At 40.4% G+C, this 16,940-nt stretch overlaps 1 protein-coding gene across 1 annotated transcript in view; it reads right to left on the bottom strand.

The window, feature by feature from the left end:
- LOC307158653 (uncharacterized protein) overlaps nt 1-16,940 on the bottom strand; it is a 55,955-nt gene that overhangs the window by 33,428 nt on the left and 5,587 nt on the right. The window contains exon 7 of the mRNA XM_079871407.1: nt 16,667-16,845. Coding sequence (XP_079727533.1) covers nt 16,667-16,845 — 179 coding nt within the window. The remainder of the gene's footprint in view (nt 1-16,666; nt 16,846-16,940) is intronic.

Raw genomic sequence — 16,940 nt, 5'->3', positions numbered from 1 at the left:
CCCAAGTAGATTAATGGATCCGTATATTGCCACAAGGTTGCGTCAGAGATTAGCGATGGCTAAAAACTGATATCAGGAAGTGTGCGGGCGACTTGGATGAGAGGATGTGTTTGTCCGTCTAGGATCAGCAAGATGCTGGTTGGTTAACCTAGCTTGGACGCTTCCGATGACTTCTGTTCTAATTTAATGTTACTTTAGATAAATGTACGGGCTTGGCTAATCCAAAGCTATTAAAGAGCCAAAACCTACTAAAGTAAAATGATTGAATTAAGTTTCTGAAGGGCATCCAAGGGGGCTATTGAATATATCTTTGATTGTTGCGCGTGTACGGCAAAATCCTAGATATTTAGCCAATTGCCTCAGCTTCTGATCTTCGGGGCTGACCACTTGTGCCGGAGACCTGGTGAGGAACTCGAAGCGATGTAGTTTCCTGATCTAAGCGGGTAAATATAAAGTAAGAGTAAATAGAATAATCAGTAACACTTTATAATAACTGCACGCTATTAATCATTAGTTAAGCATTAGTAAACAGTTAATTCGTCATTTATAAAGCATTAATAGACATTAATAAGCAGTTTATAAATACAGTTATAAATGCTGTGTTCTTGATTTATAAGCATATCTATAATGTGTTTAATAATTTATTTTCATACTTTATTAATGATCAATTTATCATTTCTAAATGAAGTATTGCATTATTTACTAACCGGTTATTTAGGAGTTGTCAGTGGTTCATAAGATCACTTAGAAAGTGTAAGTAAATGATTAATAAACTGTTTAAATACATATACTACTATACTATTTAACTATTTTTGTGAGCTCATCTAAAGTGAGGACTATTTATGCCTTGTAAAGCATTTACAAAGGAGATTTAAAGGCTGTTAAATATTTTATGTTCTGTATCACTGTATCATTTACTTACACTTTCTAAGTGAACTTATTAATCAATGGCAACACCTAGTTTGTAAATAATGGTAAATAATGTAACTGGTTTGTAAATAATGCTATACTTCATTTAGAAATGATAAATTGATCATTAATAAAGTATGAAAATACAATTATTAAACACATTATAGATATGCTTATAAATCAAGAATAAAGCATTTATAGCTGTATTTATAAACTGCTTATTAATGTCTATTAATGCTTTATAAATGATGAATTAACTGTTTAGTAATGCTTAACTAATGATTAATAGCATGCAGTTATTATAGTGTTACCGAATAATCAAACGTTAAAATGACCATTAAAAAAGACTAAATGAGAAGAAAAGGTATTTGAAACCTAGAAAAGAAAAAAGAAAAACAGCGAATGTAGATCTTATAATTATATTATAACTTGAATTATAATAAACATTATATTACACTCGCCGAGCAGGACAATAATTGGAGAAGTGTGCATTAAAATTGATTTTCTGAAACAGAATTTCATTTGTGTGCTACCCAGTGCCAAAAAGGGGAGGGGTATGCCTTTATTTTTCACCGTTAGAAAACACGGCTAGAATTGTGGCACAGGTAATAGCAAACCAAATGCAACAACTAAAATGTAATCTAATCAGAGAAGTAAATTTACGAGGAGGGTGTGAAATGCTAAACAGCAGACAGAAGTACCACAGTTTTTTGCAGGTAAAAAATATCTGCACTAACTAAAATGTGTGAATGACACTATAAACAGCAAATGCTAACCAGACAACCCACAGATCTGGCTGTAATGAGAGGAAGCAATGAGCATTGCACATGTAGCGGACTGAAGGCTGAACTGAAAAAGCAGCTTCAGGTGTCACAACACACTGAAACAACAGCACCAATTCAGACTTGGTCAATGAAACTCGGTTTCATGTGACTTCTGGAATTAAAATTGCAACTAACATGATAATGGAACAAGTAAAAGAATTCCACACGTCTGAATTTAATGCTTTTGAAATATTGGGATTATCTGTGGTTCGCTCTCCTCTGTTTTTTTGTCTCAGGCTTACTTCTGCAAATTCCTCGGAAGACAGATGCCAGGAGGGGCAGGAGCTCACCTGGAGCAAATCCAGGACAGCGGAATTGTTAGAACATAACCTGAGACTCGGGAGATATTACAAAAGGCCTTTTCACACGTCACACTATCACATTACTGCATAAATATGGCCTCCCAGTTTAGAACTGGATCGAAATTTGCAACACAATTGTTATAGATTAGATTCCACCCATCTCCTAGACATGAACACTGAACACACCCCTCCATCACTATACCCTCACAGCATCATCACCTGGGGTAGATAGAGTCTATCCAGGCTGAACACTACACATCAGACGAAGATGTGTCATCTTCACACTAACAGATCCAGATAGCTTCACACACACAGGATGGAGCTGATCTCATGATCATGGTCTAACAGAGACACAGAGAATAGCATACGCTATTCACAACAAACTGCCAACTAATGTAACACACATGAACAACTGAATGGCTACAGTCACAAATCAAGACAAATTCTAAGGCAGACCTGCCATTAAATTTCAAACTCTATGATTGTTGGTGGGAGTTGGAAGATCAGAGGGCCCCTGATTTCTCAACTTACCACTAATAACAGAAACATCATAAAAAACGAATAAATCTGAAGTGTGACCGCTTCAATCAATTACAAAATTTACAATTCAACTCTATCATCGACTGTGACTTAGCCAGATCAATACACATACACACTCTCAAACACACTCTCAAACACACTCTCTCTCACACACACACACAAACACACACACACACACACACACACACACACAAACACTCTCTCACAGACAAAAACACACTCACACAAACACACAAAACCATTGATTGGTTTACACCGACATCTTGCTGCATTTCTGAAACTTATTTTGATTTAATTTCTGAAACTTATTTTGATTTTAATTCAAACAAACATTTCTGAAACTTATTTTGATTTCAGTGTTAATTTCATTGACGAATAATTTTCGTCATTATTTTCGTCAACGACATTTTTTCACAGACAAAAACGAGACGATAACTAAATAAAAACTAGTTTTGAATGACAAAAACTATGACGAAAATCTATTGACATTTTCGTCAATGAATAAAAACTAGACGAAAATGTTAGATAGTGACGATTTGGGAAGCGATCCAGTCTGATGTCCTGCATTTGTGGTAGATGCGCACAATTGACGTGCTGATCTACCCAGCGGCACACGAGTTGGCAATCTCATAAAACGTTAAAACATGTAAACGTCTGGGAGAATGAGTAGAGCAGACATGTAGATCTGAATAAGAGTGACGACGCAAAAAATAGCTATATTCGGTACGGTTTTCTGTGCGCACACACACCCGACCCGAAGCATGCAGCAATGCACATAGACACCTATACAGCGCGCGAGTACGGAATTGAGCTCTCTTTCGTGTCTGAATGGACAAATACACACAACATTATGTCTAAATGTCCGTTTTGGAGAGTATTCACGTAAATTATGTCGGTTATGTCTTAAACAGTTGTGAGTGTATAATCGTATGTGCATCAGTGCAGTTGGATCCGCATGTCATTGGACATGATCCGATGTCTTAAAGTGACAGTGGGCAATAAACCTAATGCGGTCTGTGTCCTTAATATTGATCAAGCAACAAAAGAAAAAGAGAAAAGCATTCACTGCTCGTTAATAGCTTTAATAAGGATTAATTATATTTAATTCACACAAATAAATGCTTGAAAGAATAGAGAATGATGTATGCAAGTAGTTATAAAGAATCATATATCATTCATTGAAAAGAAGACTATTCTACTGTAGAAAAAGTGGTTTTATTTAATTTTAAGATATTTTTTAAGTTACAGTAGTTAAATCTGTATCTGTATTGCATGTTCAAACTTTAAAATCATTCATATTAGCAGGTTAATATATGTTTTCTCCGCTCGTATATGGGTTTGGAAATTTTAGAGAAATTCTAAATGAATGCATTTCAATTTAAACCCATTATATTTTAGTCGACTAAATCTACTGTAGATTTAGTCGACTAAAATCTTATTGTATTTCGTCGACTAAAACTACACTAAAACTAAAACTAAATTCAGATGACTGAAATATGACTAAAACTAAATGGCATTTTAGTCAAAAGACTATGACTAAAACTAAATCAAAATTTGCTGTCAAAATTAACACTGTTTGATTTCTGCTTATTGTATTTTGTCCATTTTACTTGCAACGATGTATTTGGACATCAATTCAATTGAATCTCTATGTTTGGTTACACCAAAATTTAGCTGACACTCTTCATGAAATGTTGTTTTAACCCAGCTCTGGTTGTTTTGTTAGAATGCCATTTATTGAAATGTTTCTAGAAACAGGGTAAGAGCTTGTAAGATCTTCCTTTGTCCTTCCTTGACCCTCTATATGAGTACTATTGGCGTGGTAATTAAAAATCAGGTAATTAATGAGACCAAATGTACCACTCACATTTGCTGACATGAACATGGTATTTTACATTGAACATGGCATGATTTTGCTTTATTGCATTATGTGTTCCTATGCATTTCCTTAAGACTGTAAGTTCATATGTGCTCAATCGTGAAGCGGACATTTAAGATGCTTTTCAAGTGTCTCACACAAAGCAGTGTGGATCAAAGGAGAACCCCTTCATCCACTGAGGTCTGCCCAGGCCACCGTACCACTGGAGGTGACAGGATTGGTCAAGAAGGGTCAAATCATCATCATGGAGAAGGTGCCAGGGAAGCGGAAATTTCTCCATGAAGGAATGACACGTCAACTGAACAAGTCACAAAAGGTCCAGATTGACTCTATGAACTTTGCTCACGTCACAGGATTACAGGAAGAGAACCTGAACGCATTCATCCCCCTGCTGGACTCAAGCTATACACCTGGTGAGAACAGGTGTTCTGCAGGTGAACACAGCCCACTGAGCTTCTACAGATGCCAACATTGCAAAGACAATTTTTGTGCTACATCTTCAAGGATTATAACAAACGTCTTAGTGTGACCCCGTAAGTGTTCATCAGAATGTGACCCACGGGATCAAGGAGGGAAATCTGTAAGACTGAAAATACTGGTTGGGGTCTGAGACAAAGGGCCCTGCTAGCTGATTAACATTCGACCTCCCCCATACAGGAAGTGAGGTTCACTTCCTCTCAGAAACAACGAAGAACTCACACAAGAACATGGTTTAATGTGAATGTTTATCATTGACTGTTATGTTTTTGGTGTTATTTGAAATGTCTCAAAGTGAGTGGTACAGATATCTCATATCCAGATAGATAAAATAAAAGGAAGTAAGGTTTATAGAAGTTTAGAGAAAACTGGTCCAGATAATGCCACCCCCCTTTTGTTGAATAAGAAGCCATTTTGAGGGTAGTCTCCCCCATCCCCCATGTCACCTGGTCAAGGGGATAAAGGAAGGTGTGCTCCGGCTCTCGGGTCTCTTCTTTGCTGGACACGAATGGAATAGGTGGTCTCTCTCTCTCTCTCTCTCTCTCTTTCTCTCTCTCTCTCTCTCTCTCTCTCTCTCTCTCTCTCTCTCTCTCTCTCTCTCTCTCTCTCTATCTATCTCAGGTACAAGCTGGGGTAAGATTATTTGGTGTAACCAATGTATAACCATGTTCTAAATATTTGAATTGATTGTGGAATTGATCTTGGATATCTGAAATATTAAATTGTTACATGTGATTATTCTAACTGATTTTGACATTGTTCATTTAATGGTTAAAAGGAATAGTCAAACATTCGCTCACTTTTAGTGAGGCACAGATATTATTAAAACCTTTCATTTATGGAGTCAGATGAAATTACGAGAGAATACATGATTAATGTATTGCATTTAACCAACCAATACTTTGCATGAGAAAAGGACAGTAACATGTGATACCTTCCCCGTGTATTGGCGAACCGGCAATTGGACCAATATAACGGGCCAATATAACTGCGTTTCAGCCCTGGAGCCCTGGTTAGCGGCCGACTGGTACCAGCGAGGAGTGGCGATGGGAGCTGTCTCGTACCGAAAGGTCATCTCGACGGACGCCTCCAACTTAGGTTGGGGCGCTCTCTTCGAGGGCAGACCGGTCTTTGGCCTGTGGTCAGACCGAGAGAAACGCCTTCATATAAACTGTCTAGAGATGATAGTGGTCGAGAACGTGCTGAAGCATTTTCTCCCATACATACGGGGCCACCATATTCTAGTCCGTTCGGACAACATGTCTGTGGTGTCCTACGTGAACCGCCAGGGCGGTGTCAGATCCAGGAACCTCTGCGATCTAACAGAACGCCTCCTCGTTTGGGCTCAGCACTCGCTATGCTCCCCGAGAGCTGCGCATGTGCCGGGCCACCTGAACAACGGCCCAGACAGACTATCCAGGGACAACATTCCCCCGGGAGAATGATCCCTGCATCCTCAGACAGTCCAGCTACTGTGGCGCCTCTTCGGCAAAGCGGAAGTCGACCTTTTCGTGTCAAAAGACAACGCTCATTGCCCAAGGTTCTTTTCGAAGAACGAGGACGCGCTGGCCCAAACCTGGCCCAGCCTTCCACTGTATGCTTTCCATCCGATCTCGCTGTTACCACAGGTAATCAAGAGAATCAGGGAAGCGTGCCACTCTGTGCTCCTCATAGCCCCGCAATGGGAAAACCAGACCTGGTTCCCAGAGCTAATGCGGCTGTCACACGTGGCCCCATGGCCGATTCCGGTGAGGAGAGATCTTAGTCTCTCAAGCCGGCGGCTCAATTTGGCATCCCCATCCAGAGCGCTGGTCTCTGCATGCATGGATAATCAATGGATACCCGTTGCCTTGCCAGAAGGGGTCGTGAACACGATCACGCAGTCTAGAGCTCCTTCTACGAGAAGGCTATATGCGTCTAAATGGTCTGTGTTCTCCTCATGGTGTACTCGTTACATCATAAGAAGAATGGCATCTACGCTAATTTTAGTGTCTTTTGTTTATCCCGAGGTTTTCCCGCAGCCTGCCGGATCCAGGCCGTATCCAGATCTGATGAAGGACCTGCGCCTGGACCCGATGACAACGCAGTGCTGAAGTGCCAACTAGTCTCTCCCTATGGAGGATCCCTTTACCACTCTACAGATAAAGCGTCGTCGGGAAACTCAATTCGCGTATCTACCCCGAATTGATAAAATAAAATAAAATTTTGAATCAAAAATTATAAGGAAACACCAGTACTTTGTTTAGGCTTGGTTTGTAGGGAATTCCAAACCTGCGCACATATATTCAAACGCACATAACTATAGAACCAATTCTTAATGCGCATGTGACCACCATCAGCGTTTCTCACAGGTTCGCGTTTAAAGTCTGTGTAGAGAGAATGGTGTCGTCTTAGCGGCCCCTAATTTAAAGCTATAGTAGGTAATATTGGAGAGCTAGCAAGATTTGAAAGCGGCACCTCTTCTAAGCTCCACCCCCTCCCGTCAGTACTCTGTCCAAAGCTACGCCCCCACAAACATGAACGCGCATCCACAGTCGGAGTCAGCTGCAGGTCACAGGAAAGCCGAGTATTTTTGTCATGTTGGAATAAATATTTTGAAATGATAAATGTCTTTCCTTTACCATTTCAGCATAAACAAGCTATTACTTTTCTTACCTCCTTACATGCTAAATGAATAATGACAATGAATGTGGTATAACACTTTTTGTTTTATTTAAAAAAAAAACGAACAAGAGAGACCTAAGAGAAATACTTTTTTACACAAGTATCTGTACTTTCGCTGCTTTTGATTGTCATAAACAATCTGTATTTACATATAATAAATAAGAAATATATATATATATATATATATATATATATATATATATATATATATATATAAATATATAAGAAAAGGAGTGTCCAGGGATGACTGACAGGTCAGGCTTTGCATGAGGCGTCGTCTGCTGTGGTGATCTACTCCTTTGGCAGTGATTTACCTTTAGGAAGAATATCACAATTACACATCTGACAATAATTACTGCATCTCAAAGACACACAATGAATGACAACACAACTTTGTTTCCATTTCACACAGTAACAAACATTTCTTCTCTTAGCTAACAAAACACATAACAGTTATGCCACATCACCACAGTTGTCCCGTTTATAAGCAATATATTAACGTAATTTTATCACAATTATAATGCAGACACTTGCGACTATGGCTGTGCAATATGTTCAAAATGTCATGTCCTAAAAGTCAGATAAGCAGACCTGTAACGCAACTGGCTTACACCGACAGAGAAGCTAATGTTAGCATTGGGCTAATACTAGCTACAAGTCATCTTCATTTATATAGCGCTTTTAACAATGTAGATTGTCTCAAAGCAGCTTTACAGAGATAAGCGTATAATTTAAGGTAACAGAGATTGTTTCGGCTTTACAGCAGAGTTAAGTTATTTCCATCTAAAGTTAGTTTTAATTGATTTGCTTCCGTCGCAATGATCATTTGTTATTAAATTAGGGGCCGCTAAGACGACACCATTCCCTCTACACAGACTTTAAACGCGAACCTGTGAGAAACACTGATGGCATTCACATGCGCATTTAGAATGGGTTCTATAGTTATGTGCGTTTGAATATACGCAGGTTTGGAAATCCCTACAAGCCAAGCCTAAACAAAATACTTGTCTTTCCTTATAAATTTTGATAAGGAATTTTATTTTATTTGTTGCTTTGGGGTAGGACCGCGAGACGAATTTTCCCGACAACGCCTTATCTGTAGAGTGGTAGTGGGATCCTCCATAGGGAGAGACTAGTTGGCACTTCAGCACTGCGTTGTCATCGGTCCAGGCGAAGGTCCTTCGTCAGATCTGGATACGGCCTGGATCCGGCAGGCTGCAGGAAAACCTCGGGATAAACACAGACACTAAAATTAGCGTAGATGCCATTCTTCTCATGATGTAACGAGTACATCAGGATTTTTGGGAAGTGTTCCCGGTTCCGGCTGACCTACTATATGCAGCCTAACATTAAATTATAGAAGTCTATAATGTATTATGTGAAAGCTAGGTCAAAGAGATGTGTCTTTAATCTGGCTTTGAACTGACAGAGTGTGTCTGCTTCCCGGACAATGGTAGGAAGACTGTTCCAGAGTTTTGGTGCTAAATAGGAAAAGGATCTACCACCAGCAGTCGATTTTGATATTCTAGGTATTATCAACTGGCCGGAATTTTGAGATCGTAATAGATGTGACGGACTATAATGCGTTAAGAGCTCGCTCAAGTACTGCGGAGCTAAACCATTCAGTGCTTTGTAAGTAATCAGCAATATTTTAAAATTGATGCGATGTTTAATAGGGAGCCAATGCAGTTTTGACAGAACTGGGCTAATATGGTCATACTTCCTGGTTCTGGTAAGAACTCGAGCTGCTGCGTTTTGAACCAGCTGTAGTTTGTTTATTAAGCGTGCAGGGCAACCACCCAGTAGAGCATTACAATAATCTAGCCTTGAGGTCATGAACGCATGAACCAATTGTTCCGCATTTGTCAATGAGAGCATATGGCGTAATTTAGATATATTTTTAAGATGGAAAAATGCAGTTTTACAGATACTAGACACGTGACTTTCAAATGAAAGATTGGTATCAAAGAGCACACCCAGGTTCCTAACCGACGACGAAGACTTAACAGAGCAGCCATCAAGTGTTAGACAGTATTCTAGATTATTACGTGAGGAAGTTTTTTGTCCAATAATTAGAAACTCTGTTTTTTCAGAATTTAGAAGTAGGAAATTACAAGTCATCCAAATTTTTATATCCGCTATGCATTCCGTTAATTTTGTGAATTGATAAGTTTCGTTAGGTTTTGAAGAAATATAGAGCTGAGTATCATCGGCATAACAGTGAAAGCTAATGCCATGTTTCCTAATGATATCTCCTAAGGGTAGCATGTACAGAGTGAACAGCAGCGGTCCTAGTACTGAGCCTTGTGGTACGCCATACTGAACTTGTGATCGATGAGACATCTCATCATTTACTGCTACAAATTGATAACGGTCAGATAAGTATGATTTAAACCACGCTAGTGCATTTCCCGTAATGCCAACATAATGTTCTAATCTATTTAAAAGAACGTTGTGGTCGATGGTGTCAAATGCAGCACTAAGATCGAGTAACACTAATAGCGAGATACAACCACGATCGGATGATAAGAGCAAATAATTTGTGACTCTAACGAGAGCTGTCTCGGTACTATGGTACGGTCTAAATCCTGACTGGAAATCCTCTTAGATATCATTTCTTTCAAGAAAGGAACACAGTTGTGAGGATACTGCCTTTTCTAATATCTTTGACAGAAAAGGTAGATTCGAGATCGGCCTGTAATTGACTAATTCTGAAGGATCAAGTTGCGTTTTTTTAACAAGCGGTTTAATCATAGCCAGCTTAAAGTTTTTTGGTACGTATCCTAGAGACAAAGACGAATTAATGATATTAAGAAGAGGATCTATGACCTCTGGAAGTATTTCTTTCAGTAGCTTAGTCGGTATAGGGTCTAACATACATGTTGTAGATTTAGATGATTTAATGAGTTTAGTAAATTCTTCCTCTCCTATAGCAACGAATGAATCAAATTTTTCCTCAGGGAGACTACAATGCACTGCCTGATGTGATACTGTAGTAGACGGTTGCATAGTTATAATTTTGTCCCTGATATTATCAATCTTATAAGTGAAGAAGTTCATAAAGTCATTACTGCTGTGTTGCTTGGAAACTTCGGTGCTTGAAGCTTTATTTTTCGTTAGTTTAGCCACCGTTTCAAATAAATACCTAGGATTATGTTTATTTTCTTCTAATAGGGTTGAAAAATAAGCAGATCTAGCAGCTTTTAAAGCCTCTCTGTAAGTAATTGAGCTCTCCTTCCATGAAATGCGAAATACCTCTAGTTTTGTTTTCTTCCAGTTGCGCTCCATTTTTCTGGCTGCTCTCTTAAGGGCCCGAGTGTGATCGTTGTACCACGGCGTTGGACTATTTTCTTTAATCTTCTTTAAGCGCAACGGAGCAACTGTGTCTAAAGTGCTGGAAAAGAGAGAGTTAAACGTTTCTGTTGTAATATCTAGTTCTTCTAAGCTATCTGAGATGCTGAGATGATGAAACTGATTAGGAAGATTATTAATAAAGCAATCTTTAGTAGCAGAAGTGATAGGTCTCACATATTTGTAACACGGAGTCGGCTTTGCAGCCTTGGCTAAATGAAGTTTACACGAGACTAGGTAATGATCTGAGATGTCATCGCTCTGCTGCAGAATTTCAACGGCATCCACATCTATTCCGTGTGATAATATTAGATCTAGAGTATGATTACGACGATGAGTAGGTCCTGACACGTGTTGTCTAACTCCAATTGAATTTACAATGTCTTTAAATGCCAATCCCAATGCATCTTTTTCATTATCGATGTGTATATTAAAATCACCAACAATTAGTACTTTATCTGCAGTCAATATTAATTCTGATAGAAAGTCCGCAAATTCTTTGATAAAGTCTGTATGGTGCCCTGGTGGCCTGTATACAGTAGCCAGCACAAATCTCAAACGTGATTTATCGTTTACACTATATATTTTTACATTAAGCACCAATGCTTCAAAATAATTATATTTAAAACTTGATTTCTTAGTGGTTTTGAAACTATTACTATAAATTACAGCAACACCACCCCCTTTGCGTTTCAGACGAGGCTCATGTTTATAACAGTAATCTTGCGGGGTGGACTCATTTAAAGTAATGTAATCGTTTGGTTTTAGCCAGGTTTCTGTCAAACACAGCACATCTAGGTTATTATCTGAAATCATATCGTTAACAACGAGTGCTTTTGAAGTAAGCGATCGAATATTCAGCAACCCAAGCTTTAGCATTTGCTCATCTGTATTATAGCTGTTTTTTATTTGTTGAACATCAATTAAATTTTTAACCTTAGTTGGGTTTAAACGTTTTTTGGATTTCCAAATTCGGGGAACAGACACAGTCTCTATATGATGATAGCTAGGTGAAAGAGGCTCTATGTGATAGGATTTATCTGACCTTGGTGACGCGAGGCCGCTAGCAGACAGTCGGTTAAGCCAGTCTGTCTGCTTCCTGACCTGAGCCCCAGATTGTCATGTTTGAGCTCTAAGACTATGAGCCATATTACTAGAGAGAAGAGCAGCACCATCCCAGGAGGGATGAATACCATCTCTTTTCAACAGGTCAGGTTTGCCCCAAAAACTTTTCCAATTGTCTATGAATTCTATATTATTAAGCGGACACCACCGAGACAGCCAACCGTTAAGCGAACATAATCTACTAACTATCTCATCACTCCTGCGAACAGGAAGGGGGCCAGAGCAAATTACAGTCCTTGACATCATACTTGCAAGTTCACACACCTCTTTAATATTAATTTTGGTGATCTCCGACTGGCGGAGTCGAACATCATTAGTGCCGACATGAATAATGATCTTAGAGAATTTACGATTAGCATTAGCCAGCACTTTTAAATTTGCTTTGATGTCAGGCGCTCTGGCTCCCGGCAAACATGTGACTATGGTGGTTGGTGTCTCTATTTTCACGTTCCGTGTAATAGAATCGCCAATAACTAGGGCACAATCATTCTCAGTGGGTGTTTCACTGAGCGGGGCAAATCGATTTGTTATGGTAATCGGAACGGAAGAGTGGTTTTTAGATCCGCGACTAGAGCGATCCCTCACTGTCACCCATTTGCCCGGCTGCTCAGGCACTACTTCAGCCAGAACCACGCCATGTAAAGTGTTCACTAGATGCGCATCCAAAACATCTAAAGCACTAGCACTCTTACTATCCTCAATTAAAGTTTGGATGCGTGTTTCTAATTCTGAAATCTTCTCTGTCAACCTAACTGTCTCCTTACATTTATCACATATAAATCCTATATTGTCGACAGAGAAGGCTATACTAAACATGTGACATGAAGTGCAAGTGACAATAACAGGACAAGACATTACTCACCGTGTTTGTTGACTGATTCTTACTCACCTGAGCTTTTTATGAACTCAAAGGCGCGGACGCGCGAGAGAAAAATAAATAAATAAAATAGCTGAGCGCACGGGTGGCGCGTTAACAGTCTAGCGAATTACTAGCGTTTTGTGCTAGTAGTACTAATAACAAAAGCTAGCGATGTCAGGTTAATCTGAGATGTTGGGTAAAATGTAGTAGTATAAACAACTAGAAATAGTAGTAAAATGATGGTTCAAAACAAAGAAATATAAGGCTAAGACGGAGCTTACCGCACCGAAGCACACAAACACACTCACAGCAGGCAGCGAGGCAGACAGGAGCAATCGATCAGCGATTCCAAAAGCCAGTCAAAGTCTTTTACAAAAGTAGCTACGTTGCCTAACGTAACATATATCATGGAAATAACAAATCCCCCCGAAGCAAAACAAATAATTACCTGTTCAGCAGAAAGAACGCAACCTCGGCATCGCTTTTCAGCTCCCTCAGTTGTCTCCACCGTTCAAATGCTGCAATGTTGACGCGAGTTTGTCCTCTGGCTTTATCCAGTGCCTGTTTCGTTGCAGCCTTTTCTGCCTCCGATTTTCTTTTTTTAGGCTTTTTATCAGGGCGAGCAGTTACCAGCAAAGCTGGCATTGGTAGATTTTGCTGCATTTTCTCTTCCATTGTGCCGCAAACTCCTGCTTACTCGGTGTAGTGAGCTGAATGTTTCCGGGAACGGTGACATGTGATGAGTGCACGCAGGGCAGCACGCGCAGTGGGGCTCGGGCACGAGACATGAAGGCATCTGATTGGTTCTTTACATTCGCACCGAATGGCAATGATTGGTCAGAGTTTTTACTGTCCTGCAGCTGCTACAGAGGTCCTTTTTCTGAACACATAATGTATTGACTACTCTCAGCATGGAAGGACCATTTCACCCAGTATAAAAAAAAGTGTTTCTGAACAGGATTACCAACCCTAGCTTTAATAACAAATGATCGTTGCGACGGAAGCGAATCAATCAAAACTAACTTTAGCTGGAAAATAACTTTATTAAAGAACCGCTATAAAGCCAAAACAATCTCTGTTACCTTAAATTATATGTTTATCTCTGTAAAGCTGCTTTGAAACAATCTACATTGTTAAAAGCACTATATAAATGAAGATGACTTGACTTGACTTGACTTTGCTTCCTTTAGGAGCTGTTGGACGAGGGCAGGTCCCCCTCTACGCTCAAAGTGTATGTGGCGGCTATTGCAGCATTCGCAGTGCCAACGCGCGGCCAGTCAATAGGAAGGAACGAGCTCATCAACCACTTCCTCAGAGGAGCCAGGAGGATGAATCCCCCGCGGCCCCCATCGGTTCCTATTTGGGATCTTTCTTTGGTCCTAGAGGCCCTGAAGACACATCCCTTTGAACCATTAGATTCCGTGGATCTAAAATACCTTTCACTCAAAACCGTTTTTCTGATAGCCCTGTCATCAGTCAAACGTGTGGGGGATTTACACGCGCTGTCCGTTAGCGCTGCGTGTCTTGAGTTTGGACCGAATGACTCTAAAGTCATCCTCAAACCAAGACATGGTTATGTCCCCAAGGTGATTGGCACTCCCTTCAGAGTGCAGGTCATCTCTCTATCGGCTCTGCCAGCATCCGGTAGTGAGGGCGATAATAACCTCCTCTGCCCTGTCAGGGCGCTGAGAGTTTACATTACGCGTTCCGCCGCCTTCAGGCGCTCGGAGCAGCTCTTTGTTTCGTTTGGTGGGCGCACCAAGGGTCTCGCCGCCTCGAAACATAGCCTGTCCAGATGGATATGGGACGCTATCGCAGCAGCTTATGCGTCAAAACACCTGCAGTGCCCTCTGGGCATCAGGGCTCATTCCACTAGAGGCATGGCCTCTTCGTGGGCTTGGTCCAGCGGGATTTCTATTCATGACATTTGTATGGCGGCAGGCTGGGCCTCCCCCTCTACATTTGTTAGGTTTTACAACCTGGAAGTTCCCGCCTTGCAGGCTAAACTTTTGTCAGTCTAAGTGGTGTGTATGTTCTGCCCAGAGTGTTCGTGCGCAAGCTACTCTCACGTGACTTAGCTCTCCTTGTTGAGCTGCACTATAAGGGTTGATGTTCTTAATATAGACCGGCAGCGCCGCTCTGTATTCCCCTACGGTGTGCTTATGTACATGTGCTGGCTGCCTGATTCCCACTTATTTGTGTTCCCCGGGTTTCCCCTGGGACTCATGTAGTGGATGCTTGGCGCGCACGGTGTTGACAAGGGGTTCCCGTAGCGTAATCAACTTACGCAATACGAGAGAACCTCTCGTAAGAGAACATACTCGGTTACCTAATGTAACCTCGGTTCTCTCTAGAAGAGGGAACGAGTATTGCGTAACCTGCCGTGCTCGCGCCTCGAGCTGATTTTGCTTCAGTCGATGAAAACCAGGGTAGCAGCCCCCGAGCCCTTCCTTATATAAGCTAATCCACTTCCACTCTGGCGGGCTCTGACGCGTGAGGGCGCAAGCGAAAGAGTAACGCCAAAAGAGTAACACTTGACGATGTATGACGTAGGAAGGAGGAGTAGCGTAAGCTTTGAAGCCTCTCGTGGTTCAAACAAATAGGGCTGGGCAACAAACTCAAGCTCCTCCGACATTTGTCTTTAAAAATTCTCGTTTTAGACTTCTAATTCGTGACTGGTGTTTTGTTTTGCTGTTTCCTCTGCGCTTCCGCATTCATCATTACGTTGTGTGTCAGGTCAAGTGTTACTCTTTCGCGGTAAAACGATGCATACGGCTGTCTGCCGGAAGATAGTTATTTTAGTTGATAAAGTTTTAAATATGGATATTTTTCTTACACGAATGCATCGCTTCCCTTCAGAAGGCCTTTATTAACCCCCAAAGCTATGTGGAGCACTTTTATCATGGATGGATGCACTTTGATGGACTTAAAAAAATATAGAGCCATTCACTGCCATTATAAACCTTGGAAGAGCCAGGACATTTTTTAATATAACTCTGATTGTATTCGTCTGAAAGAACACAAAAGAACCCATTTTTGGGTGAACTATCCCTTTAAGCCCTGTGTTTCTTTCAGTTCTTGTCAGTTCTATGTTGTGTTATGTTGGTTGTTCTGTTCATGGTCCTGTTATTCCTGAGTGTTTTGTGTAGAGTTAAGTTTGTTCTTGAAAATTAAAGATGCTGCTCTCTTAAATCCTGTTTCATCTCTGCTGCAACCAACGTGTGACACAAGGAAGGGTCAATAGTCTAATTACATATGTAATTACATGCAGGTATTTTTTTAAATAAAAGTACAATGTAAAAACATGTATGTAGACAAAAAGTGCATTGTATCAAATACATTGTAGTTAAAAACAGTTTCATCCACTTGCATTATAACTCTGTTTGTGTTCTACAGAAGAAACAATGTCATATACATCAGGGACGGCAAGAGGGTGAGTAAATGATGAGAGTATTAAACCAAAAACTTTGAAAAAATGGAAACAGAAGTATAAAAATGCTAACTCATTTTTGGGTTTTAGGACTCATTCCTGCAGCACACCAAGGTCTTTTAAGCAAGTAGTTAAGTGGGCTTTAGGACTCATTCCTGCAGCACTCCATGGTCTTTTAAGGAGGGAGTTAAGTGGAGTTGTGCAGCATGATTTATAAAAAAAAAAAAAAAAAAAAAAAAATCCTTTCTTATATGACATAAATGGAAAATATCTAGTCAAGGTAACATCTTGCTGTGGAAGCTTAACCTGTATGTGACCTCCAGGCCGCTCTCAGGCTCACACCTCTCCCATGATACAGTGCAGCTTGTTGATGAGAGGTTTGTAACCTTCACTGGAGGTGGTTTGGATAAATGCTCCAGTCTCCTGAGACACATGTTGACCTCCTCCTGAAGTTCTGGCCCAGTGGATGGTGACACAGAGAGCAACTGACAGCAGAAAAAAAAAAAAAGGGTTTCTTCATAAATGTATCATATACACATTGTACCAACACAGCACAGCTGTGTTATGAACACAATGATCA

Source organism: Squalius cephalus (assembly GCF_949319135.1).
Source record: "Squalius cephalus genome assembly, chromosome: 5".
Classification (NCBI taxonomy): domain Eukaryota; kingdom Metazoa; phylum Chordata; class Actinopteri; order Cypriniformes; family Leuciscidae; genus Squalius; species Squalius cephalus.
This window is presented reverse-complemented; position numbering and strand designations above follow the sequence as displayed.